This window comes from Pecten maximus, chromosome 8 (genome assembly GCF_902652985.1).
Source record: "Pecten maximus chromosome 8, xPecMax1.1, whole genome shotgun sequence".
NCBI classification, from domain to species: Eukaryota; Metazoa; Mollusca; class Bivalvia; order Pectinida; family Pectinidae; genus Pecten; species Pecten maximus.
Genome location: NC_047022.1, coordinates 22363631 through 22391574, shown reverse-complemented (window position 1 = coordinate 22391574; position 27944 = coordinate 22363631). Strand labels below are relative to the sequence as shown.

At 38.8% G+C, this 27944-nt stretch overlaps 1 protein-coding gene across 1 annotated transcript; it reads left to right on the top strand.

The window, feature by feature from the left end:
• Window positions 1-445: 445 nt before the first annotated feature.
• Window positions 446-27944, top strand: LOC117332206. The gene is made up of 5 exons (XM_033891090.1): window positions 446-458; window positions 24200-24365; window positions 25572-25708; window positions 26625-26778; window positions 27651-27944. Exons 1-5 carry the CDS (start codon window positions 446-448, stop codon window positions 27826-27828), a joined length of 648 nt encoding a protein of 215 aa, XP_033746981.1. The 3' UTR covers window positions 27829-27944.

Here is a 27944-nt window from a genome sequence, read left to right as displayed (position 1 = left end):
GAAAAAAATTCTGTCAGTATGATTGGATAGTAGTTTACAAACGCAACCTCATTTCAAATTACAATATGAACTTTAAAGATGGGATTTAGTTCAAGAATTCACTGAAAAGGATGAAAATACAAAAGAACAAGATTAATTTTCCCTTGTATGTGTGTTTTCTCCCTGACAAACTACCACGAAGAGGATGCTATGAGGAAAATTAATGTTACGTGTATTATCTCTGAAAATTATCAATTGATTTACATACAATATGTATTTTGATTATTACATGCTTACACCTTAAAATACCACCAATGCATTACTGGTTTTTATATTTCGTTAACTTATATTTATTTCATTTAAATTTTCTTTTTTATTTCCTTATTCAAACATTCGAAGTAAAATAAACACAAACCCGTCGTTTAGCCTCTATATTGTTAAAGCGTTAAAGACCCTGACCACAGAAATGACCGGTCCAGGTAAGTTATCCATTGTATTCACACCTTTGACGTGTGGTGGTCAAGTTAAACCTGTAATTAATGAACACTTGGAGATACGCGTGGCTTTATCGCTCTCGCCTTCACAAATTATACGTTTGCAAATAGCTCAAACATATGGCGCATAGACTGACACCGACAACAATTTTCTGCTTCCGTTCGCTCCGCTAAGGTCAATTATGTTGGTAAAATCGGAATTTCTCTCCGGATTTCACCTCCTTCTTTACAGAAAACACCTGATCAAACGCAGAAAATTCTCAGAGTCCCATCCAAATTGTGATTTTAATATTTCTATGAAAATTGTATATGTTTATTATCTTGGTGATATTAACGTTTATTTCTGATGGCACTACCAGACAGCTATCCGACACACCTATCCCGTTGTTTCCAGAAGGAAGTATGTCTAGGTTTTCTTTCCTCAACCATTTTCTTTAATGAGAAATTGATATGATAGATCTGAATACAAAATATGCATGTTTGATAACGGATTTTTATTTCATTACGGACTATATCTGCCTGAACACCTGCCAAATTCATAAACGGACGGGTCTAGTCAGGAAACTTTTTTTTTAGTTTTAATAATACGGCCAGATTTTATATTGTATTGAAAACTAGCGTGGTTTTCATACTTTGTTTTATTACATTTATAATACAAAAGACAACAAAGAAATAATCATAATATAATCTAGTACATACAGGATATTGAATGGTTTCCCGCTTAATATAACATATATTTTACTTGTATGACAGAATATTTCGATATTTTTACTCGTGCAAAAATTTCAGAAATACAACAAAATAACCAATTTATCTATCCCCCGCTTCGATTGGAAAAATCGGCAAGTTTCAACGAGGTGAATACAAAGGTCCGCTCTGATTGGTCAAAAACGGAAAACTTATATTTCCACTGCAAAATCTTATAAGTATAAGTTTTATAAGTTTGATAAATTTCTATATTACACTGGCAAAAATGCAATAAAATGAGTTATGCCATTCATTTCAGCGGCTATGGAAGACATTCCACGTACGAAAATATTAAAAGTACTGGGGTTATTATCTCATTCGACTTGAAAAAGACCTGTAAATAGCCTCAGCTCATGCAAATAGGGATATAAGAATTATAAAAAAAAGAAGACTTACTGTGGCAAAACTGTTTGCTTTTTTTTGGCTGAGTTTATCGCCCCATGAACAGCCAGGGTAATTTTGAGGGGGTGGGGTCTACATGTAGTAGTTGGTGTCTACATCACTGAATAACATCGGGAGGCCCGTCGCATGCCATCCAGAACGGCCGTGATATATTCGTTTCTAAATTTGGAATCAAACATTTCCTAATTTGCCGAAAGTGTCGACGCTTACCAATTGATTTGCTTCATTAGAAGACTTGAATCACGGTGAAATTTGAAAATATTTAAACCGCAATCAGAATAAGAAAACGGAACAAGATATTTCATCGAGGCATATTAATTATATCTATATGGTCCTGGTTAAAATCGAACATGCTGTTTACACCAGGGTCGTATATTAGAGATCTGCATTATACATTCCTGTTTACAGAAGTCTCATTGGGTACGCTAATTATCAGTAACAAGGATACATACTCTTTCCTCACAAACAGTTACACTAATATATTATAGCAAAACATTTTTTTTAAAGTTGTAATATCTGGAAATTTAATAGGTTGTATCAGTTAAGAAATAGAAACATACTTTTATAAGTAACTTAGTATACATACATAGACACATAGCTGTTAGAGAATGTAATTTGCAAACAACCCAAAAGATATTCGCAATTTTCTATGTAAAAGAGTTAGATACAGAAGAGCCAAACACGAATCAAACTGAATCATACAGTTGACATCATATAGCTGTTACTCCTTCCAGGACTCGTCGGTGATGTCAGGGACATCATATAGCTGTTATGTCCTTCTAGGACGCGTCAGTGATGTCAGGGACACCATACAGTTAGTATGTCCTTCTAGGACACGTCAGCGATGTTAGGGGCATCATATAGCTGTTATGTCCTTCTAGGACTCGTCAGTGATGTCAGGGACATCATATAGCTGGTACTCCTTCCAGGACTCGTCAGTGATGTCAGGGACACCATACAGTTGTTATGTCCTTCTAGAACGCGTCAGTGATGTCAGGGACACCATACAGCTGTTATGTCCTTCCAGGACTCGTCAGTGATGTCAGGGACACCATACAGTTGTTATGTCCTTCTAGAACGCGTCAGTGATGTCAGGGACATCATATAGCTGTTACTCCTTCCAGGACTCGTCAGTGATGTCAGGGACACCATACAGTTAGTGTGTCCTTCTAGGACACGTCAGTGATGTTAGGGACATCATATAGCTGATATGTCTTTCTAGGACTCGTCAGTGATGTCAGGGGCATCATACATGTGTTAGGCACTTCTAGGACTCATCAGTGATGTTAGGGACATCATACATGTGTTAGGCACTTCTAGGACTCGTCGGTGATGTCAGGGGCATCATACATGTGTTATGCACTTCTAGGACTCGTCGGTGATGTCAGGGGCATCATACATGTGTTATGCACTTCTAGGACTCTTCAGTGATGTTAGGGACATCATACAGCTGTTATGTCCTTCTAATACTCGTCAGTGATGTCAGGGACATCATACAGCTGTTTCGTCCTTCTAGGACTCGTCAGTGATAGTAGCTAAGGGTTTGAGGTTTTGATACCTTGGTGACGACTGGGGAACATTAACTCATCCTCGCACCTTTGACACAGGACAATCGAAATGGTCCAAAATAAAGACGGGACAGGTTTACAGGCCGGGTCGTTTTTGGTAATAATGAATTCTATAAGTTCACCAGCCCATAGTTATATTAATTGAGTCCAATGTGAGGAGTACTTTTCAAATTCTGTGATTGAAACCACTTCAGCCGGAAAATGATTCAGCAGAGGCAGGCAACGCAAGCAAGTCAATGTAAAGAATATGTCCAATGCCAGCCTTCAAATTCCACGGATAAGCACAGAGGAGCATCGTGTAATAAATGGTGTAGCGGCGACCGTAAATCACTCTGAGAGATAATGACCGATATATTGTACATCACGTTTAAATTGATATATATATCTACTCTTGTTTGTCATGATTTGGTTGACGAAGTTTATAGAGTTCTTGCATAAAGTTGTAATCTGCGACAGCCTATTAGTGTCTATAAGATAAAATACAGTTAATTGATACACGTTATAACGCTAAAAAACACGTTATTACGGAAATAAAGCCGCTCATTCGCATAATAACGCAGAAAAGTGGGGTAATGACGCAAAACAAAAACAAGTAATAGCGCGAAAAAAATCACAGAATAACGCAAATCAGAACACGTAATAATGCGAAAAAAATCACAGAATAACGCAAATCAAAACACTAAGAAAGAAAAGAGATTTCTTCATTAACCATATCTAAAACGCTTGTCATTTGTTCGATACAAATATCCATTGACACCCAGAATATTTCAAAATGAATTGTTTGATTTATGATTATCAACGAGGCCATTTTTCTTTTCAATTTTAGAATTAATTTTGGACTGTCGGATGAGTTATACTCAGAAGCTAGTGCTTCAGTTAGAAGAAAACTAGAAAAATAGAAAATAGTGCTTCAGTTGTTGAGGTTTTGATAAATCAAATATTATCAACTTTTTCGATTATGAATAACATTAAATCAAAATCTCACGTGTGTTTGTTATTGCAAAATAGTCTCATGCTGATAAACAGCAAATAAAATGATAAACACATGCATTATCATTTGTAGACTTGGTTATGTATACGGAAGCTATTCTTGACAGAGTCCAATATCAAACGGTCTAACTTAGGGGTTATTCGCACATATTAGAAGTTCATTTTATGATTTTTGATGAACATCTACATATATTCTTCTGAAAATGCCAATAACAACTCTTTCTGAATAAGCTAGTATTGATAATATTTCTTTGTTTGCTAAATCCCAACCGGAAGTACACATTTATGTTTCGGTTAATCTCATCCATCGACAGAATACCACGTGCCTTTTTCGCGTAATTACGTGTTTCGATTTGCGTTATTTCGTGTTTTATCGCGTTATTATGTGTGTTTTCGCGTTATTACGCCTTCTCTGCGTTATAACGCAAATGAACGGCTAAATTTCCGTAATTACGTGTTTTTTCGCGTAATGACCTTTATGAATTAACTATATTTTATCTTATTGACACTCATATGCTTTCTATGAGTAAAGGAAACAAATTTGTAGTTGCGTTAGGGAAATGTTAAATTAAAACACAGAGTTGAGCGTAACTTTATCTCTACATAAGTATTTTTCGTCTTAATCCACATCCTGTGACATCACGTGAAATGTTCCATTGTACAAGAAGCCAAACCGATCGAGTCTTAAGTTATTTACTTATTATAAAAGCCTTCTTCATAACATTGTTAATGGTGAATGTCAATTTGACACAGAACGAAAATAACAATTATTATCATAAAGATGTATTTGGATTGAAATCCTATTTGAACCGCGCTATGCATTCGTTATATCCAAGCCGATGGTGAGATTGCTCTAACCGACCACCATCAAAACCACGTAACCATCAAAATTACTGTATGTTTATATCAGTAAATGTTTGGAGCACCAAATAACCATGCGATCAAACCACAGAAAAATATGAACAGAAAACCGGGATAATTTAACACAGTTGCCAGACACGATTCCCATGAGTTCAATTACTTTTCTGTTTTCAATGATTTACCATTTTCTTATAAACCTGAAAATTAATCGTTAACAATTTTAGAATAACTAATTGTGGACAAGACATCGAGGTTCCTGTACCTATCAAGGTTCCTGTATCTATTCAGGTTCCTGTACCTATTCAGGTTCCTGTACCTATCGAGGTTCCTGTATCTATCGAGGTTCCTGTACCTATCGAGGTTCCTGTACCTATTGAGGTCCCTGTATCTATTGAGGTTCCTGTACCTATCGAGGTTCCTGTATCTATTGAGGTTTCTGTATCTATCGAGGTTCCTGTACCTATCGAGGTTCCTGTACCTATTGAGGTGTCTGTACCTATCGAGGTTTCTCTACCTATTGAGGCTCCTGTACCTATCGAGGTTCCTGTACCTATCGAGGTTCCTGTACCTATTGAGGTCCCTGTACCTATTGCGGTTCCTGTACCTATCGAGGTTTCTCTACCTATCGAGGTTCCTGTACCTATTGAGGTGTCTGTACCTATCGAGGTCCCTGTACCTATCGAGGTTTCTCTACCTATCGAGGTTCCTGTACCTATTGAGGTTCCTGTACCTATCGAGGTGCCTGTACCTATCGAGGTTCCTGTACCTATTGAGGTTCCTGTACCTATCGAGGTTCCTGTACCTATTGAGGTTCCTGTATCTATTGAGGTTCCTGTACCTATCGAGGTTCCTGTACCTATCGAGGTTCCTGTACCTATCGAGGTTCCTGTACCTATTGAGGTCCCTGTATCTATCGAGGTTCCTGTACCTATCGAGGTTCCTGTACCTATTGAGGTTCCTGTACCTATCGAGGTTCCTGTACCTATCGAGGTCTCTACCTATCGAGGTTCCTGTACCTATTGAGGTGCCTGTACTATTGAGGTTCCTGTACCTATCGAGGTTCCTGTACAGAGGTGCCTGACCTATCGAGGTTCCTGTACCTATCGAGGTTTCTTACTTGAGTTCCTGTATCTATTGAGGCTCTGTACCTATCGAGGTTCTGTACCTATTGAGGTCCCTGTACCTATTGAGGTTCCTGTACCTATCGAGGTTCCTGTACCTATTGAGGTGCCTGTACCTATCGAGGTCTGTACCTATTGAGGTTCCTGTAAACCCATCGAGGTTCTGTACCTATCGAGGTTCCTGTACCTATCGAGGTTCCTGTACCTATTGAGGTGCTGTACTATGAGGGCCTGACCTATGAGTCCGTACCATTAGTCTGACATGAATCCTGACCTTAGTTTCTACATCAGGTCTGTACCTACGGTTCCTGTACCTTGGGTTCTGTACCTTGGGTTGTACCTGAGTTCTCTACTTTGGGTTCTGTACTATTGGGTCTGCCATTGATTCGTACCTATTGAGGTTCCTTACCTATCGAGGTTCCTTCCTAGAGTTCCGCCATCGAGGCCTGTACATTGTTCCGTCCTATTGGGTTCCGATATTAGTCTGTACTATTGAGGTCCTTACTTGAGTCCTGTACACGACCTAGGTCCGAATTGGTCCAAAGACTGAGTCCGTCTTTAGGTTGTACCTATCAGTCCCTGTACCTATCAGTTCTCCCTATCGAGTCCGTACCATGGGTTCTACCTTGGGTCCTGTACCTATGAGGTTCCTGTACCTATTGAGGTTCCTGTACCTATCGAGGTTCCTGTACCTATTGAGGTTCTGTACTATGAGGTTCCTGTACCTATGAGGTCTGTACCTATGAGGTTCTGTACCTATCGAGGTTTCTCTACTATTGGGTCCGTACCTATCGAGGTTCTGTACCTATGAGGTTCCTGTACTATTGAGGTCCTGACCTATTGGGTTCCTGTACCTATCGAGGTTTCTCTACTATCGAGGTTCCTGTACCTATTGAGGTGTCTGTACCTATCGAGGTCCCTGTACCTATCGAGGTTTCTCTACCTATCGAGGTTCCTGTACCTATTGAGGTTCCTGTACCTATCGAGGTGCCTGTACCTATCGAGGTTCCTGTACCTATTGAGGTTCCTGTACCTATCGAGGTTCCTGTACCTATTGAGGTTCCTGTACCTATTGAGGTTCCTGTACCTATCGAGGTTCCTGTACCTATCGAGGTTCCTGTACCTATCGAGGTTCCTGTACCTATTGAGGTCCCTGTATCTATCGAGGTTCCTGTACCTATCGAGGTTCCTGTACTATTGAGGTTCCTGTACCTATCGAGGTTCCTGTTACCTATCGAGGTTTCTCTACCTATCGAGGTTCCTGTACCTATTGAGGTGCCTGTACCTATTGAGGTTCCTGTACCTATCGAGGTTCCTGTACCTATTGAGGTGCCTGCCTACCTATCGAGGGTCCTGTACCTATCGAGGGTTTCTCTACCTATTGAGGTTCCTGTATCTATTGAGGCTCTGTACCTATCGCGGTTCCTGTACCTATTGAGGCCCTGTACCTATGAGGTCTGTACCTATCGAGGTTCCTGTACCTATTGAGTGCCTGTACCATCGAGTTCGTACTTTGAGTTCCTGTACCTATGAGGTTCCTGTACCTATCGAGGTTCCTGTACCTATCGAGGTCCTGTACTATTGAGGTGCCTGTACCATGAGGTGCCTGTACATTGAGGTTCCTGTACTATTGAGATTCCTGTACTACGAGATTCTGTACCTATCGAGGTTTCTGTACTATCGAGGTTCCGTACCTATCGGGTCCTGTACCTATTGAGGTTCTGTACTATCGAGTCCTTACCTATCCTTTACATATCGAGGTCCCTGTACATAACGAGGTGCCTGTACCTATCAAAGGTTCCTTTACCTATTGCGGTTCCGTACCTATCGAGGTTTCTTACCTATCGAGGTTCCTGTACCTATTGAGGTGTCTGTACCTATCGAGGGTCCCTGTACCTATCGAGGTTTCTCTACCTATCGAGGTTCCTGTACCTATTGAGGTTCCTGTACCTATCGAGGTGCCTGTACCTATCGAGGTTCCTGTACCTATTGAGGTTCCTGTACCTATCGAGGTTCCTGTACCTATTGAGGTTTCTGTATCTATCGAGGTTCCTGTACCTATCGAGGTTCCTGTACCTATTGAGGTGTCTGTACCTATCGAGGTTTCTCTACCTATTGAGGCTCCTGTACCTATCGAGGTTCCTGTACCTATCGAGGTTCCTGTACCTATTGAGGTCCCTGTACCTATTGCGGTTCCTGTACCTATCGAGGTTTCTCTACCTATCGAGGTTCCTGTACCTATTGAGGTGTCTGTACCTATCGAGGTCCCTGTACCTATCGAGGTTTCTCTACCTATCGAGGTTCCTGTACCTATTGAGGTTCCTGTACCTATCGAGGTGCCTGTACCTATCGAGGTTCCTGTACCTATTGAGGTTCCTGTACCTATCGAGGTTCCTGTACCTATTGAGGTTCCTGTATCTATTGAGGTTCCTGTACCTATCGAGGTTCCTGTACCTATCGAGGTTCCTGTACCTATCGAGGTTCCTGTACCTATTGAGGTCCCTGTATCTATCGAGGTTCCTGTACCTATCGAGGTTCCTGTACCTATTGAGGTGCCTGTACCTATCGAGGTTCCTGTACCTATCGAGGTTTCTCTACCTATCGAGGTTCCTGTACCTATTGAGGTGCCTGTACCTATTGAGGTTCCTGTACCTATCGAGGTTCCTGTACCTATTGAGGTGCCTGTACCTATCGAGGTTCCTGTACCTATCGAGGTTTCTCTACCTATTGAGGTTCCTGTATCTATTGAGGCTCCTGTACCTATCGAGGTTCCTGTACCTATTGAGGTCCCTGTACCTATTGAGGTTCCTGTACCTATCGAGGTTCCTGTACCTATTGAGGTGCCTGTACCTATCGAGGTTCCTGTACCTATTGAGGTTCCTGTACCTATCGAGGTTCCTGTACCTATCGAGGTTCCTGTACCTATCGAGGTTCCTGTACCTATTGAGGTGCCTGTACCTATTGAGGTGCCTGTACCTATTGAGGTTCCTGTACCTATTGAGATTCCTGTACCTATCGAGATTCCTGTACCTATCGAGGTTTCTGTACCTATCGAGGTTCCTGTACCTATCGAGGTTCCTGTACCTATTGAGGTGTCTGTACCTATCGAGGTTCCTGTACCTATTGAGGTTTCTCTACCTATTGAGGTTCCTGTACCTATTGAGGTTCCTGTACCTATTGAGGTTCCTGTACCTATTGAGGTTCCTGTACCTATCGAGGTTCCTGTACCTATCGAGGTTCCTGTACCTATCGAGGTGCCTGTACCTATTGAGGTTCCTGTACCTATTGAGGTTCCTGTACCTATTGAGGTTCCTGTATCTATTGAGGTCCTTGTACATATCGAGGTCCCTGTACATAACGAGGTGCCTGTACCTATCAAGGTTCCTGTACCTATTGCGGTTCCTGTACCTATCGAGGTTTCTCTACCTATCGAGGTTCCTGTACCTATTGAGGTGTCTGTACCTATCGAGGTCCCTGTACCTATCGAGGTTTCTCTACCTATCGAGGTTCCTGTACCTATTGAGGTTCCTGTACCTATCGAGGTGCCTGTACCTATCGAGGTTCCTGTACCTATTGAGGTTCCTGTACCTATCGAGGTTCCTGTACCTATTGAGGTTCCTGTACCTATTGAGGTTCCTGTATCTATTGAGGCTCCTGTACCTATCGAGGTTCCTGTACCTATTGAGGTCCCTGTATCTATTGAGGTTCCTGTACCTATCGAGGTTCCTGTACCTATTGAGGTCCCTGTACCTATTGAGGTTCCTGTACCTATTGAGGTTCCTGTACCTATCGAGGTTTCTCTACCTATCGAGGTTCCTGTACCTATTGAGGTGTCTGTACCTATCGAGGTCCCTGTACCTATCGAGGTTTCTCTACCTATCGAGGTTCCTGTACCTATTGAGGTTCCTGTACCTATCGAGGTGCCTGTACCTATCGAGGTTCCTGTACCTATTGAGGTTCCTGTACCTATCGAGGTTCCTGTACCTATTGAGGTTCCTGTACCTATTGAGGTTCCTGTATCTATTGAGGCTCCTGTACCTATCGAGGTTCCTGTACCTATTGAGGTCCCTGTATCTATTGAGGTTCCTGTACCTATCGAGGTTCCTGTACCTATTGAGGTCCCTGTACCTATTGAGGTTCCTGTACCTATTGAGGTTCCTGTACCTATCGAGGTTTCTCTACCTATCGAGGTTCCTGTACCTATTGAGGTGCCTGTACCTATTGAGGTTCCTGTACCTATCGAGGTTCCTGTACCTATTGAGGTGCCTGTACCTATCGAGGTTCCTGTACCTATCGAGGTTTCTCTACCTATTGAGGTTCCTGTATCTATTGAGGCTCCTGTACCTATCGAGGTTCCTGTACCTATTGAGGTCCCTGTACCTATTGAGGTTCCTGTACCTATCGAGGTTCCTGTACCTATTGAGGTGCCTGTACCTATCGAGGTTCCTGTACCTATTGAGGTTCCTGTACCTATCGAGGTTCCTGTACCTATCGAGGTTCCTGTACCTATTGAGGTGCCTGTACCTATTGAGGTTCCTGTACCTATTGAGATTCCTGTACCTATCGAGATTCCTGTACCTATCGAGGTTCCTGTACCTATCGAGGTTCCTGTACCTATCGAGGTTCCTGTACCTACCGATGTTCCTGTACCTATCGAGGTTCCTGTACCTACCGATGTTCCTGTACCTATCGAGGTTCCTGTACCTATTGAGGTTTCTGTACCTATCGAGGTTCCTGTACCTATTGAGGTTCCAGTACCTATCGAGGTTCCTGTACCTATCGAGGGTCCTGTACCTATCGAGGTTCCTGTACCTATCGAGGTTCCTGTACCTACTGATGTTCCTGTACCTATTGAGGTTTCTGTACCTATCGAGGTTCCTGTACCTATTGAGGTTCCAGTACCTATCGAGGTTCCTGTACCTATCGAGGGTCCTGTACCTATCGAGGTTCCTGTACCTACCGATGTTCCTGTACCTATTGAGGTTCCAGTACCTATCGAGGTTCCTGTACCTATCGAGAGTCCTGTACCTATCGAGGTTCCTATACCTATCGAGGTTCCTGTACCTATCGAGGTTCCTGTACCTATCGAGGTCCCTGTACCTATCGAGGTTTCTGTACCTATCGAGGTTCCTGTACCTATTGAGGTTCCTGTATCTATTGAGGTCCTTGTACCTATTAAGGTTCCTGTACCTATCGAGGTTCCTGTACCTATTGAGGTTCCTGTACCTATTGAGGTGTCCTGTACCTATCGAGGTTCCTGTACCTATTAGATTCTCTGTTATCACATAAGATGGTCCAATACACTACTCATCAGTCATTGTATCATACATACTCTATTACATACAAAAGATTAATTGTACCGTTCTCTACTAACCATCGACACGCCATTGCACGTGCGGGTATAGACAGAGAGAGAGAGAGGACTGACCGACAGACGCACTCGCTGGACATAGACTCCCAGTTAAATCGTAATTAAATCCAGCCTAATAAGCGATTTCCTCTAAACCCGAACCAGCTTCGTGAAAATTACGTCACACCACTAAATGGTTGATATTCTTGAGCAACATGTTATTTGTCAAATTTAAACTTCGCGTGATTTAATTCAACATAATAATATTCCAAGCAAAAGAAACTTTAGATCAAATTGTCAATGCATATACAATTTTCCAAACATGGTTTTAAGTTGACAATGCTTCAGAAAATTGTGCACGGTTCATTATACCTACTGTCCAATATGACAATATGTCAGCCAATTGATCTATAACGAGCCTCGGTTTCGGTTGCATCTGATGTTGATTTCTGCCGTAGGAGGCGCACCAATCCGTTGTAACTGCGGTCATTATCGACAATGACTTACAGCCAAGAATAATCTCGGATATACGGTAATTGGTTATTTGAGTGGATTCCAACAAGTAAATTATGATGTGTTAGATTGGGAATACCCACTTCAACAAATAATTGCGATTGATGAAGAACACAAACTTTTATAGTAACAGTCATTGCCTGACAGAGTTAGATGCTCTAATTCTTTTCGGATACTATTGAGTCACGTGACTGAGAATATGCGTGATTAACCAATTAACAAATACATGGAAGAGTTATTGACGTTTAAGATGCCAATAGATAAAATGTAGGTTAGTGGTGTCAAACTCAATGGGTCATCCAAACCTTTTTCAGCCAATTGTTTCGCCTAAGTAGGCTATTAGCTCAATGATGTCTCTAAGCAACACGGAGCACGTGTAGGGCAAAAGAAAATCACCAGATTGTCAAATAGTGATTAATCTCTCAACACATCGGCCAATTCCGATAATGTCCAGTTTTTTTTTAACTAGCTGATGACCTGACCTGGAATGGTAAGATATGTTATGGTCTCACAAAACAACGAATGTTGTTGCAAAACAAACAAAAAGATAAGACATCTCAAAAGTTATCTTACTCTGTCTATATTCATTCTCCATTTCTCTTCCTTACACCCACATTCCGCACCAGAAATCAACCAATGAAAGCAAAGCTACCGTCGTCAAAAGGTATGGGGTCACCTGCCCGACAACGTGGGTTTTCCCCGGGTGCTCCGGTTTCCTCCCACAGTAAGACCCCTCGCGCGCGTCCATCCAGGCCAATTTGGTGATTGATATAAGTTAATATAACTTGTTTCGCAATTGTTGTAAAATAAATAAAGTTTAAATTTACACAATAGGAGTATATCCAGTCAAAATACACCTACCACAATAGAGTAATTATATTACACGGACCACAAGAAAAGTATCCAATCAGAAAATACCTACCATGGCATGCGTCTCCAATCAGATTACGCGTACCAGTCGGATAACACATTCCACAATGGGAGGCGCGTCAGTGGAATGCCTTTCGGCTAACTTCGGCCGATTCCGGTACCCTTCATCAAACGAGTGGAATGCATGAAATTAACAACTCGCTACAAGAAGTCAATAAAGTACACAGATAAAATGTGTTGTTTAACAAAATCAACAATCGAAATATCTCAACCAATTCCGTCAAAGCTCGGTTTGATAGGAAATCCCCCCCCCCCCCCCCCCCCCCCCTCCCCCCCCGAGATGTTGCGATAGATTCCGAGCCTTGACGGAAATGACCGAAAGTATTTGTGATTAGTAGTGTAGTGTTCGAGGGCACTATGGTATACCCGGGTATATCATATGCACTAAGACATATCATCGTGATGTGTGCTTGTGGTCTAATTTCAAGATTTGAAAGGTCAAATTAGACATGCTCCACAATTTTATTATCTCAGATGCAGAAATGCAGATGTTACATATCATCAAGATCAAATACTGACCCCAGCAACATAAAACGAGTTTTTTTTTGTTTTTTTTGCGAAGTTTGGTTCACGAATGAGCTAAGGGAGATAAATCGTATACCGTCCTTTAGGTACTACGGACAGAGAAGTTGATTTTATCTCTATAAAAGATGAAATGAGATAGCCCGCACAGCTACTGTTTGAGGACAGTGATGGTACAGAAACTTGGCGTCAATCCCAATCCCACACTCTGTATACGTGATATTATAATACACGTACATGGAACATGGGCTAGAAATCTGTGTCAAGTCCCTGCAGGAGATGGGACTTTTTATTATTATTTTTTTAATTAAATGAGATAAATTGAACCATGTGTTAAAGGTAGAATATTTAACGAGGCCAACACTGTAAGACCTCAACCAAATGTTCTTAGCAAACCAATTAATCAAGGTGTGAGTTTGAAGTACGATTTTTGTCAAATAGGATGGTAAATATCATTTGAGATTTCAGATTTGGGGGGGAGTGGGGGGGGGGGGGGGGGGGGGGGGGGGGGGGGGCACGATAATCTCATACTATTGGCACATTACAATGTTTTTTATCATCGAGAGTAATTATTTGTTTTAAAAAAAGACCTACGGACGACACTTCGCGGTAGAAATCGCATGCAATTTCGACCTACGCAAAGTTAAAATCTTATGTAACTTTCGTCTGTAATAAACTAACATGAACGGAAATTGAGAAATGATTTTTATCAGATTGCACAATCGGTTTTTTTCAACATATTTCTTGATCTATTTATTTATTGCGTACCGACATTAGTCCGTTTGAACGAGACTACATCTGGGCACAGGGACTTGGTACAAATTACTGACCCGGTAGTCTGAACATTTCTGGCGTTTTATCGGCTTTTTACATATATGATATTGGCCGATAAACTGGAAATCGACCAATATAATATTTTTTAAATGCCGATAAAACATCAGAAACAGGTATGGACCATGTGCTGGAAATATGTGCCAAGTCCCTGATGATATGTACATGGTGTTAACATACCCCCCTGTGATATATTGACCACGCCTATATCAATGTAAGACATCGACCCGATATGATCACGAGTTTACAAGCAGGTGTATTGGGGAGTCAGGTGATGTAGGCGATGTATGTATTACGTAACACGTACCGGTATAAAGTATAGATTCACAGTACAATAATTACACGTGATTATATGTTTCGACGGTTGTCAGTAAGTAAGTTTTAAACAACCTCCACAAATCAGTAAAAAAAATCATAATTCTGTCCAAAAGCAATAAAAAAAATCCTCCACTTGATAGTATGGAAACAGCGTGTATCAATTAGAGACAGGTGTACATGTCAATGCATTGCATAACAAAATTCAAATTTCGCAAAATTACTAAAATTATTAAAATTGTTAATTTGTTTACTCAATAAATTACACTTTCTGAACAGTGAGAAGAAAAAACATCTTATATATATCGGAAATTATTCCAATTTGGCTATAAACTAATTTGTTAATCAATTGGAGTATAAATGAAGATTTTGTATCCGGTTCTAAGGTTTCTAACCCAAAATTCGGAGAAGAAATCACGTGATCTGTAGGGTGTGTTGAGATGTCCATACTACACATGTTATCTGTAGGGTGTGTTGAGATGTCTGTACTACAATGTAATCTGTAGGGTGTGTTGAGATGTCTGTACTACAATGTAATCTGTAGGAGTGTGTTGAGATGTCTGTACTACAATGTAATCTGTAGGGTGTGTTGAGATGTCCATACTACAATGTAATCTGTAGGGTGTGTTGAGATGTCTGTACTACAATGTAATCTGTAGGGTGTGTTGAGATGTCTGTACTACAATGTAATCTGTAGGGTGTGTTGAGATGTCTGTACTACAATGTAATCTGTAGGGTGTGTTGAGATGTCTATACTACAATGTAATCTGTAGGGTGTGTTGAGATGTCCATACTACAATGTAATCTGTAGGGTGTGTTGAGATGTCTGTACTACAATGTAATCTGTAGGGTGTGTTGAGATGTCCATACTACAATGTAATCTGTAGGGTGTGTTGAGATGTCCATACTACAATGTAATCTGTAGGGTGTGTTGAGATGTCTATACTACAATGTAATCTGTAGGGTGTGTTGAGATGTCCATACTACAATGTAATCTGTAGGGTGTGTTGAGATGTCTATACTACAATGTAATCTGTAGGGTGTGTTGAGATGTCCATACTACAATGTAATCTGTAGGGTGTGTTGAGATGTCCATACTACAATGTAATCTGTAGGGTGTGTTGAGATGTCTATACTACAATGTAATCTGTAGGGTGTGTTGAGATGTCTATACTACAATGTAATCTGTAGGGTGTGTTGAGATGTCCATACTACAATGTAATCTGTAGGGTGTGTTGAGATGTCTATACTACAATGTAATCTGTAGGGTGTGTTGAGATGTCTATACTACAATGTAATCTGTAGGGTGTGTTGAGATGTCTATACTACAATGTAATCTGTAGGGTGTGTTGAGATGTCTGTACTACAATGTAATCTGTAGGGTGTGTTGAGATGTCTATACTACAATGTAATCTGTAGGGTGTGTTGAGATGTCTGTACTACAATGTAATCTGTAGGGTGTGTTGAGATGTCTATACTACAATGTAATCTGTAGGGTGTGTTGAGATGTCTATACTACAATGTAATCTGTAGGGTGTGTTGAGATGTCTGTACTACAATGTAATCTGTAGGGTGTGTTGAGATGTCCATACTACAATGTAATCTGTAGGGTGTGTTGAGATGTCTGTACTACAATGTAATCTGTAGGGTGTGTTGAGATGTCCATACTACAATGTAATCTGTAGGGTGTGTTGAGATGTCTGTACTACAATGTAATCTGTAGGGTGTGTTGAGATGTCTATACTACAATGTAATCTGTAGGGTGTGTTGAGATGTCTGTACTACAATGTAATCTGTAGGGTGTGTTGAGATGTCCATACTACAATGTAATCTGTAGGGTGTGTTGAGATGTCCATACTACAATGTAATCTGTAGGGTGTGTTGAGATGTCCATACTACAATGTAATCTGTAGGGTGTGTTGAGATGTCTGTACTACAATGTAATCTGTAGGGTGTGTTGAGATGTCTATACTACAATGTAATCTGTAGGGTGTGTTGAGATGTCCATACTACAATGTAATCTGTAGGGTGTGTTGAGATGTCCATACTACAATGTAATCTGTAGGGTGTGTTGAGATGTCTGTACTACAATGTAATCTGTAGGGTGTGTTGAGATGTCCATACTACAATGTAATCTGTAGGGTGTGTTGAGATGTCTATACTACAATGTAATCTGTAGGGTGTGTTGAGATGTCTATACTACAATGTAATCTGTAGGGTGTGTTGAGATGTCTATACTACAATGTAATCTGTAGGGTGTGTTGAGATGTCTATACTACAATGTAATCTGTAGGGTGTGTTGAGATGTCTGTACTACAATGTAATCTGTAGGGTGTGTTGAGATGTCCATACTACAATGTAATCTGTAGGGTGTGTTGAGATGTCCATACTACAATGTAATCTGTAGGGTGTGTTGAGATGTCCATACTACAATGTAATCTGTAGGGTGTGTTGAGATGTCTGTACTACAATGTAATCTGTAGGGTGTGTTGAGATGTCTATACTACAATGTAATCTGTAGGGTGTGTTGAGATGTCCATACTACAATGTAATCTGTAGGGTGTGTTGAGATGTCCATACTACAATGTAATCTGTAGGGTGTGTTGAGATGTCCTATACTACAATGTAATCTGTAGGGTGTGTTGAGATGTCCATACTACAATGTAATCTGTAGGGTGTGTTGAGATGTCTGTACTACAATGTAATCTGTAGGGTGTGTTGAGATGTCCATACTACAATGTAATCTGTAGGGTGTGTTGAGATGTCTATACTACAATGTAATCTGTAGGGTGTGTTGAGATGTCTATACTACAATGTAATCTGTAGGGTGTGTTGAGATGTCTATACTACAATGTAATCTGTAGGGTGTGTTGAGATGTCCATACTACAATGTAATCTGTAGGGTGTGTTGAGATGTCTATACTACAATGTAATCTGTAGGGTGTGTTGAGATGTCCATACTACAATGTAATCTGTAGGGTGTGTTGAGATGTCCATACTACAATGTAATCTGTAGGGTGTGTTGAGATGTCTATACTACAATGTAATATGTAGGGTGTGTTGAGATGTCTGTACTACAATGTAATCTGTAGGGTGTGTTGAGATGTCTGTACTACACATGTAATCTGTAGGGTGTGTTGAGATGTCCATACTACACATGTAATCTGTAGGGTGTGTTGAGATGTCTGTACTACAATGTAATCTGTAGGGTGTGTTGAGATGTCTGTACTACAATGTAATCTGTAGGGTGTGTTGAGATGTCTGTACTACAATGTAATCTGTAGGGTGTGTTGAGATGTCCATACTACAATGTAATCTGTAGGGTGTGTTGAGATGTCTGTACTACACATGTAATCTGTAGGGTGTGTTGAGATGTCCATACTACACATGTAATCTGTAGGGTGTGTTGAGATGTCCATACTACAATGTAATCTGTAGGGTGTGTTGAGATGTCCATACTACAATGTAATCTGTAGGGTGTGTTGAGATGTCCATACTACAATGTAATCTGTAGGGTGTGTTGAGATGTCTGTACTACAATGTAATCTGTAGGGTGTGTTGAGATGTCCATACTACAATGTAATCTGTAGGGTGTGTTGAGATGTCCATACTACAATGTAATCTGTAGGGTGTGTTGAGATGTCCATACTACACATGTAATCTGTAGGGTGTGTTGAGATGTCCGTACTACACATGTAATCTGTAGGGTGTGTTGAGATGTCTGTACTACAATGTAATCTGTAGGGTGTGTTGAGATGTCCATACTACAATGTAATCTGTAGGGTGTGTTGAGATGTCTGTACTACAATGTAATCTGTAGGGTGTGTTGAGATGTCTGTACTACAATGTAATCTGTAGGGTGTGTTGAGATGTCTATACTACAATGTAATCTGTTGGGTGTGTTGAGATGTCTATACTACACATGTAATCTGTTGGTTGTGTTGAGATGTCCATACTACAATGTAATCTGTAGGGTGTGTTGAGATGTCCATACTACAATGTAATCTGTAGGGTGTGTTGAGATGTCTGTACTACACATGTAATCTGTAGGGTGTGTTGAGATGTCCATACTACAACGCAACAATAGTCCATTAAGTGTGTATTTTGTTGTAAATTTAGGTGCTGAATTCAATACAAGATGGTGGCCCCCATATAAAAAAAGTTCAAATTGGTAGAATTTTAATCATTCTATTTACAGGTTTCCGTGATGACATTCTTCAAAATTATGGCTAGTGGACCAGTGTTTAAAACTCCATTTAAGCAGGACAGTGGTAAACGTTAACATTATTGTCTATGGAAAATCCTTTGGTTCCATGGTTCCTATAAGTAACTCCTGATTATCTAAATACCCTTTTACCACCTTTAATTGGAGAAATATCACAACTATGCTCTACGTAACATGAATGACTATATAATTCCGCGATTCAGGCTCTCTCTTACAAACTCGTCTTTTATACCGTCTACCCTTCATTGTTGGGATAATTTAGATAATTCAGTTCGGTTCTTGCATTCGTTTAAATTATCATTATCAGTGCATTTTAAATTTGGAAATCTTCGAGCATTGCCGGAAACTTCCCCCGAAATGTTGCGATTGTTGACGTCAGAAAGGTGATACAACTACTCGACCTCTTTGATATTTAAGGGTTATCTATATAGGAGAATGATGTTGAATTTCAAACACGAATAAATATCTAAAAATACCAAAATGTTTGGAGATGTACTTTCTTAAAATTACCAATAAGTTGCTGTAGTTGCTAACAGTTTTTTTCTATAGAGTTACTTTGAGGTAAGCTGTAGCATGGAATAATTCTAAGTCACACAAATAACCAAACCTGAAAAATATCCCAGATGTCATGCTCACAGGTGTCTATAGCACAGGGTAGGAGCATTTGTTTGACCAGATTTGACGCTTAAGTATTTATAAATACTTATTTTGTTTTGACCTTGAAATACAAATGACCCAATCTCGCCAGTTTAATAATTTGTCTAAAAAGGGTCCTTCTTACCATGATCAAATGTCTTAAAAGTATGATATAAGAGCAATTTTATTGATTGAAATGCTCTCCTTGATCCAATATTATTTACAAACAGCTTAACAAGTTATACATGTCAACAGTAAGTCCCATGGTCTGCCATGATACATACTAAAAGTTCATCACATGTTACTTCTGTTACGTTGCACCATAGAAGGAATTTATAGGGTTGAAAAAATGTCACTGGATTTGCTGTTTAGATGCCCCCCCCCCGATTCAATTCCCGATACCGGATATATTTTTTTTATATATAAATATATTTATTGTAATTATATCTATCTATATTTTAATAAAATCTTCATTTTGGAGGAAATAAAGAGAATAATAATATTCGGATGTGTGTTTATAGATGTTTTAATTCATATTTGCTCGGAATGTAAATGGTCTTTTAACACAAACAACAGTAAGGCTAAGCTGTAGTACAGTAGGCTAAAGATAGGGGTTAATTACCAGAGTCAGCCAACCGTGAAACACTCCGACTGTCGCCAAATTGGGTCACAGGTGAATTCTCCCATAAACAACTTTACCTGATGTGAAATTGTGTTATTTGCAACCTAGAAATATTTGCTAAGAAACAGTATATTTCAATTGATTTAAGAATGTTGGGATAGAACTGCAGCCATTCTCTCTCACAAAAATTGGCAAAATCTCTCTTTTTTATCAAACGAAACTTATAAACATGAATTTTTATAAAAAAAGACAGAGACGTATATATACTTATATACATATTGTGACTGTAATAACTGTATGTTTTAAATGTTCTGAGTATAAAAGAAACACAGATATATTTAATAAATTCTTGTAAAAACTCTGTCGTCTATCTTCACCGGAAATCGTTTTAATATTGATCCGAAATTGACTTTATATATTTAAATTTGAATGTAACAACTTTTAATCATATCTGCACCGTGTAAATTTTGATTTTTTTATAGCCATCTAACATGTGATGGTCTTATTCTAATTATTATATTAATTGCACAAGTACATATGTTTTAATGCAAAAGAAGTGTAACTAGATCTAGCTCAGTAGAGTTTTCTAATCCGATACAAAACGATAAATTATACTGTATCTTTAAACCTTCAGTCAAAGATGATTTACATCTAGTTAAAGTTATTATAAAGACAGTCTTAAGAAATTCTGGGTATATCTCGCAGGTGAAAAATGGAGGTATATAGGTCAACACCCCCTCCCCTCCTCTCCTCACCCCTGCTGATACAGGTGTGACACCTTTTGATTACCTGGACAGTTCAGGTATAGCCTCAGGAAATCTTTCTATACACTAGCCGGTTAGAGATACACAGATATGTCAACTTATTGGTCTGAGAAATTAATCTTCATATATGGTAGAAATTACTTCCATAACTGTGAATGTATTAGGTGACTAAAAGAGTAGGATGGAGTAATTTGTATAGTTGAAATATGTTGAAAGTCGTATTGCCCAGTAAATCTATATAACACACGCTATAATAGCAACACAAATTAAATAAATATTTCATACAGAAATTGAATCTAAGTAGTAAATCATATATATTTCATAATCTTACTTATCAAGGTAAAGTTATAATACAAACTGGTAGTTGCATTGCCTTTGTATAATTAATATAAAAAACCCACATTAAACTGCAAATCACCATTCTACTGTGCCATGCACTCACTATTTCTTGCATATTATGTAATATGTATAACCATGGATAATATATTGAATCATTATTTTTCATTCTTATTTTGTATTATACAAGTTCATGTGGAATTTGCATAATGAGGATGTTGGAAATATAAAACGTGTAAAAAAGTTATGGTGTACCATATGTATATCAAAATAAGATATTCTTAAAATTTAAATGATTTCAATACAGCAACCTTTGTGTTGATTATTGAATAATATACAGTTTATTCAAGTGTCTTTAATACTTCAATTTATGTCTTAATAATTATTTCAACACCATTAAAAAGTATTGAACTAATATTCAACTCAGACGGAAATCGGGCTGTGAATCACGAATGATTCGTAGGTTGCCCTTGGTCCCTAGTTATGCATATTTCATTTTGGGACCAGTCAGAAAACAACATGGCCGACAGGCAGCCATCTCGGATTTTGACAATTGAAGTTTGTTATCGCTATTTCTCAGAAAGAACTGAAGGGATCTTTCTCAAATTTGATATATCGGTTGCCCTTGGTCCCTCGTATTGCATTTTGGGACAATCTGAAAACAACATGGCCGACAGACAGCCATTATCGCTCAATCTCAAATTTCATATATAGTTTAGTTACATTTGACTTGTTCGTTCATTTGAATAAGTTAACATCAACCATATTCAATGAAACAACTGTGTTAACACTTTCAAACGGCTTTTGGCTAACTAAAATGAATACAATTGACATGTAAGTTTGGTCAGGTCCAAACGTGTTATCTGTCAAATTACGGTAATGAACGAATTGAAGAACTGCATATCGACTTGCTCAAAAAGAAAGGAAATCCTGTTTGTGATACAATTCCAACAGAAAAAAGCGTGTAAAATATTGTCAACTGATAAAATTGCACAAGAGTTTTAGCGCTACAGTACTTCCAGTACTTTGATTTTACTCTCCGCTAGGCTTCGCAACGAAAATACCACTCAGTCTCATGAGCGCGGACTAGCGGAGAGAAATAGTAATAAGGCAGGAAATATAATCCAGTGCAATATTTTCTTATGCAGATGGGCAGACGACAGGATAAGTCTTTGATTTGGTAAATATTTGTAACATAATTAATAGCTTTTAAAAAAACTTAATAGTCAATACAGCCGCGGAAGTACTAAGGAGACAGCAGATATGTGTTTGACTTTACACTGTATATCATGACACGGGCCCTGTGCAGCCCTTGAACTCACGATATATGTATAGATAGATAAAACCATTTATTTATTTTCTCGCCTAGATCTACATTATGAATTGTTATGTCATTATCATGACCTTTTAAACACCCGCTGTCTGTATTAGGGGCACTGTATACACGTTTACAATCAAACCGGGCTGTTATCAAACCGACAGGACAAAATCCAGCTTTATTCACTGGCCATCCTCGGTTTTGTACTTTTGATAAATGGTAAGTATTTTCTCGACATTGATTTCAAGAAACATCATCTGTTGTTAATATATATTACACTAAATAACAGCGAATGTAGTTTAGAGTTTCATTATTAACATATTTTATTTAGGGTCTGATGTGACCCAGCTTCACTATGATATTTGTGTCCCCTAAATCACGCTCAAAACAGAGACATTTTCTAGAAGTAAGAGCATTATTTAAGACGTATCACTATTTCTATGTATGCAAATGTTATGCTCAAGTTGATGTTTCGAATGTTCTGGTCTATGTATTAACCAGCTATTACAGGTCTATACTATAAACAGGCGAACTGCTTAGGCCCTTGTGAGATCCGTTATCGAATAGAAGATAACTCAAATAACCTCCAACAAATATTACACATTTTATGTTGGGTTAATTTTTTTGCTTACTAGTATGATTATGTGGCAAATGATGGCCAATGACTTCAACAACGCGAGCTAATGCAGTTGGAGCAGAATATCCCCCTCCAAATCATAGCAGACAATACTATTTGATATCTTTGAATACAAATTTAAAGTCAAAGTTCATAAAACATGTAGCAGCAATCAGTTATACAAGCGTACCTCAACCAAATGGCAATACAAGCGGTGGCCGAGTGGTTAAGGTGTCCCGACACTTTAACACTAGCCCTCCACTTCTCGGTTGTGAGTTCGAAACCTACGTGGGGCAGTTGCCAGGTACTGACCGTAGGCCGGTGGTTTTTCTCCGGGTACTCCGGCTTTCCTCCACCTCCAAAACCTGGCACGTCCTTAAATGACCCTGGCTGTTAATAGGACGTTAAACAAAAACAAACCAAATGTCACCAGAGTGATATATCTACAGAGATTTTCATTGGCTGTGCCACATAGAAATCAATTGTGACGTCAAGATATAAGCAATGACGTGACGTCATGAATTGTGAATGGCACAACAAACTGTATTGCCTCCTCTTGATTACATACTCCGCATGATGGCTTTACAATCAGTAAAACTGTAGGTTTTCAGAGTTTTGTGATAAAAAGTTAAAAGTCGCCTCCGTCTTCTAGTTTCGGTGAAAATGACGAGGTATTCCGATTGGATCGGTCCATAAGGGAATATAACGACATGATTATACATAAATATTCAACAGTCAACATTCAATATCCAGCATACTATTGTCAGCTAATCATAAACAACGTGCATATCAATTTTTTTTTTTTTACAAAATAACGTTCCAGTTTCAACCATTTAATTTCTTTGTCCATTTTCTGAAAAAGGAATAGGTTTACCAGTTTTATTTAATTCTTTTACATTTACTAATTTTAGTATATTACATTCTGTTTTCAAAGAAGATTCGAATACGTTTCTTATATTTCTGGAATAAATGTTATGCTGTCAAAAGATCAGTTCTTAATTTCATCATTGTCATGATACCTCGGTTTGATAATAAAATTCAATATTTTCTTATAATCAGTTGGACACGGATCTGCGCAGGCATCCGTGTGTAATTCCTACAATGCCATTCAGTGGCTGTATTGTCTGCAAATAAGGCCTCCGACTCCAGAGGAACGTGAAAGACTATTTAGTAGTGGATATCTCACGAGAGATGGTTTAGAAGTGTTCCTCAATGTTTGGTGTAGGTATGTACTGAGGTTAACATGTCTAGAGTGATACAGTCGATATGTTTATTTCATTGCCAAAGGAAATGCAGCAACACCTGCCACAGAGAGGGAATACACATTCATCTATCTGACAGAAGCAAATTTCTTACAAATGACAGAAAATACAGGGATTGGCTTTTTCTCTCAATTTTTTTTTGTTCAATATTCTCGATCAAAAGTTCTTGATATCGCATCCCACTTTCCAGTATTAGGGTATTAAACGTCTTAACGTGCAATAGCCAATTGAATTCATGTAGGTCTGTCCATTCTTCCAAACGATGAAATCTCTCTGATTTTTCTTCTGTTTTTACTTATCTCTTCATTACTTTGTACCATAGAGATAAGGAATTAATAGCATAAACATTTCGAACGGATGGACGCTTAACAACCACCCTTTGTATTAAAATGTATTCTAGTATCTGGTATCTGAATGCGCCATTGCACATTTAATTTTACTTTGAAAAGAAAACGCACCAAGTATTCAAACACTGTTTGCGCTTCACATGTTACCGTCGATCCAAAGGTCAACTGGATAAATTACGAAATTATCTTATTTTATGAATGTCCAGTTATATGTGAACAGAAAACCGACTGTTTTGGACCCATTAGACAGAAAATGTCAGTAATACATGTATGTTCATAATTTTACCATCCTGTTTTTGTTCTACTTATATAAACGTTATAAATGACTGACACGAAAGCGACAGAGGCGGTCTTTTCTGACAAACCTAACAAAATTTGATGATTGCCTACAAAGCTTGACCATTCGTTACTGTAAATGTACATATTTCAGTGGTACTGTTATTTTACTGCCTTTCGCACTAACATCATTAATCCTAATTAAGATTGTACTAATTACACTTTCTATATACTACGTTATAGAAAATATATGATTACGCTAAATCATTATTGCTATATTTCATTATACATGTTATACTTTGGTAATGAGCGAATATTTGAAAACGCAAATTTTAGTACGTTTGCGGTACGTCTGTAGCCGCAGCTCAGGCGGCGCTTGTGGCATTTGCGCCGTAGGTTTAAAACAGTGATTAAATATGTGATTGAAGCTTTCGGCATTACTTGATTCTATTATCAAGCTGTTATCGAAATTTTGCAAAACCAATTTTTAATTTTTGGATTTAAGATAAATATATTTCTGAATAATACCGATGTTATTCAATATAGCACACTGCAGCAGTATGGTTCATGTATCTCTTCCAACACCCAACAATGTTCGAACCAGGAGGAACTGCACCAACTACATCTTGAGAATGGAGGGCTGTGTACGGTTAATGGGGAAGTCGACCCGCAGGTCCAGCCCTGTAAGTATATACGTAGACCTTAATAACTGGATGTTGTAGCAGGCATAACCAGCTAACAGGTCCTAGTATTTCACCAAACAAAAATCAGCAAACTCCACAGACAATTTATTTAGCAACTGGCTCCATTTAAATGATTAGAGTTTTCTTTGAAAACAAACTGGTAACATAGCTCGGAAGTCCTTAAATATAAACTCGAAAATCCTTAAATGTGAACTCGGAAGTCCTTATATATAAACTCGAAAATCCTTAAATGTGAACTCGGAAGTCCTTATATATCAACTCGAAAATCCTTAAATATGAACTCGGAAGTCCTTGAATATAAACTCGAAAATCTTTAAATGTGAACTCGGAAGTCCTTATATATAAACTCGAAAATCTTTAAATGTGAACTCGGAAGTCCTTGAATATAAACTCGAAAATCTTTAAATGTGAACTCGGAAGTCCTTGAATATAAACTCGAAAATCTTTAAATGTGAACTCGGAAGTACTTATATATAAACTCGAAAATCCTTAAATGTGAACTCGGAAGTCCTTGAATATAAACTCGAAAATCTTTAAATGTGAACTCGGAAGTCCTTATAAATAAACTCGAAAATCCTTAAATGTGAACTCGGAAGTCCTTAAATATAAACTCGAAAATCCTTAAATGTGAACTCGGAAGTCCTTATATATAAACTCGAAAATCCTTAAATGTGAACTCAGAAGTCCATAAATATTAACAGGAAAGTCCTTATAGACAGCAGCTCGGAATATTGGAATAACTTGGAATATTAACTCAGACTCCCTTAAATAAAGACTCAGAAGTCCAGAAATCATAGAAATGATAATTCACAACTCCTGAAATATGTACTCCGAAGTCTTTGAATATTACAATGAATGACATGGAAGGAAAGTAATATGTAATTTATTTTGACAGTTTTGCAGAGGTTTGTACAATTGGCTTTAACAGGAAATTGTGCCATGTTTTGGAGAACGGTCTTCAACCCGTGCTATCCGCGTGGAAACAGCGAGATTCCTGACAGGCCAGATTCTTCAATGAATATCTCCATGGGCATTGAATGGTGGACAAGGTACGAATTTATTTACCGATTACCTTCTATATAAAAATTCCTTTATTCTCCTGAATTACTTCATACGTGCGGTGAACAAGCCGTATAATGATTGAGAACTAGCACACCTGTGGACACTAATCGGAACTCATCGGGTATTTTCAATAATCCACCTTGGGTGTTTTTCCGAGCTTACCGGAATGGTCCGAGGTTGTCCGGTTGCTGTGAACGCTAAGACCATGGTACTTAGATATATACGTAACAGCTGTAAGAACTGTCATCGCTATGTCGAGATTAGACATAGATCGAGATAACGCTATCTATCTTATGTATGACGAAGAAAACACGTTCACCATTCATATGCATCTGGCACACAGGGAAGGCTGTCTTTATTATTCAAATGACAATATTTGTTCAGCTTGAACTATTGTTAGGAAGTTAAACAATACTATTAAAAACTGTATATAGACCTGTGCTGTCCTTCTAGCACATGGACGTGATGTTAGGGGGTCAACATTGCGTAAATAGACCACAGGTCGAGTAAATCAAAATGGGCGTGATAAAGTATGTAGAATGTGAAATATAGCGGTGCCCTAACAAGTTGCGGTTGTTTATCATGTTATTAAAATCTAAGTCGAGTTAGTTAATTTTCAAATTAAGCATGTGTCTTTTCTGATTGTGAAAAATAACTAACAAAACTTTGATCGACATGACAATTGTTGAGTTCAAATTCTCACAACGCAGTAAGTAAATTATGTAAACTGAATCATGAGGCACCAAAATATAGTTCGTAATGGGATGAATATGTATGATATTATGGACGGGTGCCACTAAAATTCTCGGCAGAGGAAAGTGTACGTAATACAAAAACAGACTGTATTCTTGTACTTCAGAGCGCGGACTAATACAGTCCGGTGCATTATGCAGAAAGATACACCGCCACCTCCAGACAGTTGTGAAGGGACGACGGAAGTCGATGCCAAGATCTTCGAGGTGCTCAGCAACCTCTGGTCGAAACCTTACGGTGTCGGAGCCCACGTCGACATATCGGAGTTTATTGATCAGATATAACCCCAAAACAGATAAAGATTTACCCTCCCGTAATATCCCAGTATATGTTGTGATTATTGTAATCTATTTTTAGGGTTTTAGCAGCTATTGTCAGCGCTTTTGAGAGATGGGCACGC

Bases quoted from the DNA above. Each gene is read 5' to 3' on its own strand.
- LOC117332206 (XM_033891090.1), top strand. The intron at 25,709-26,624 runs GTAAGTATATAC...TTATTTTGACAG, and splicing joins CGACCCGCAGGTCCAGCCCT to TTTTGCAGAGGTTTGTACAA. The intron at 26,779-27,650 runs GTACGAATTTAT...CTTGTACTTCAG, and splicing joins GGCATTGAATGGTGGACAAG to AGCGCGGACTAATACAGTCC.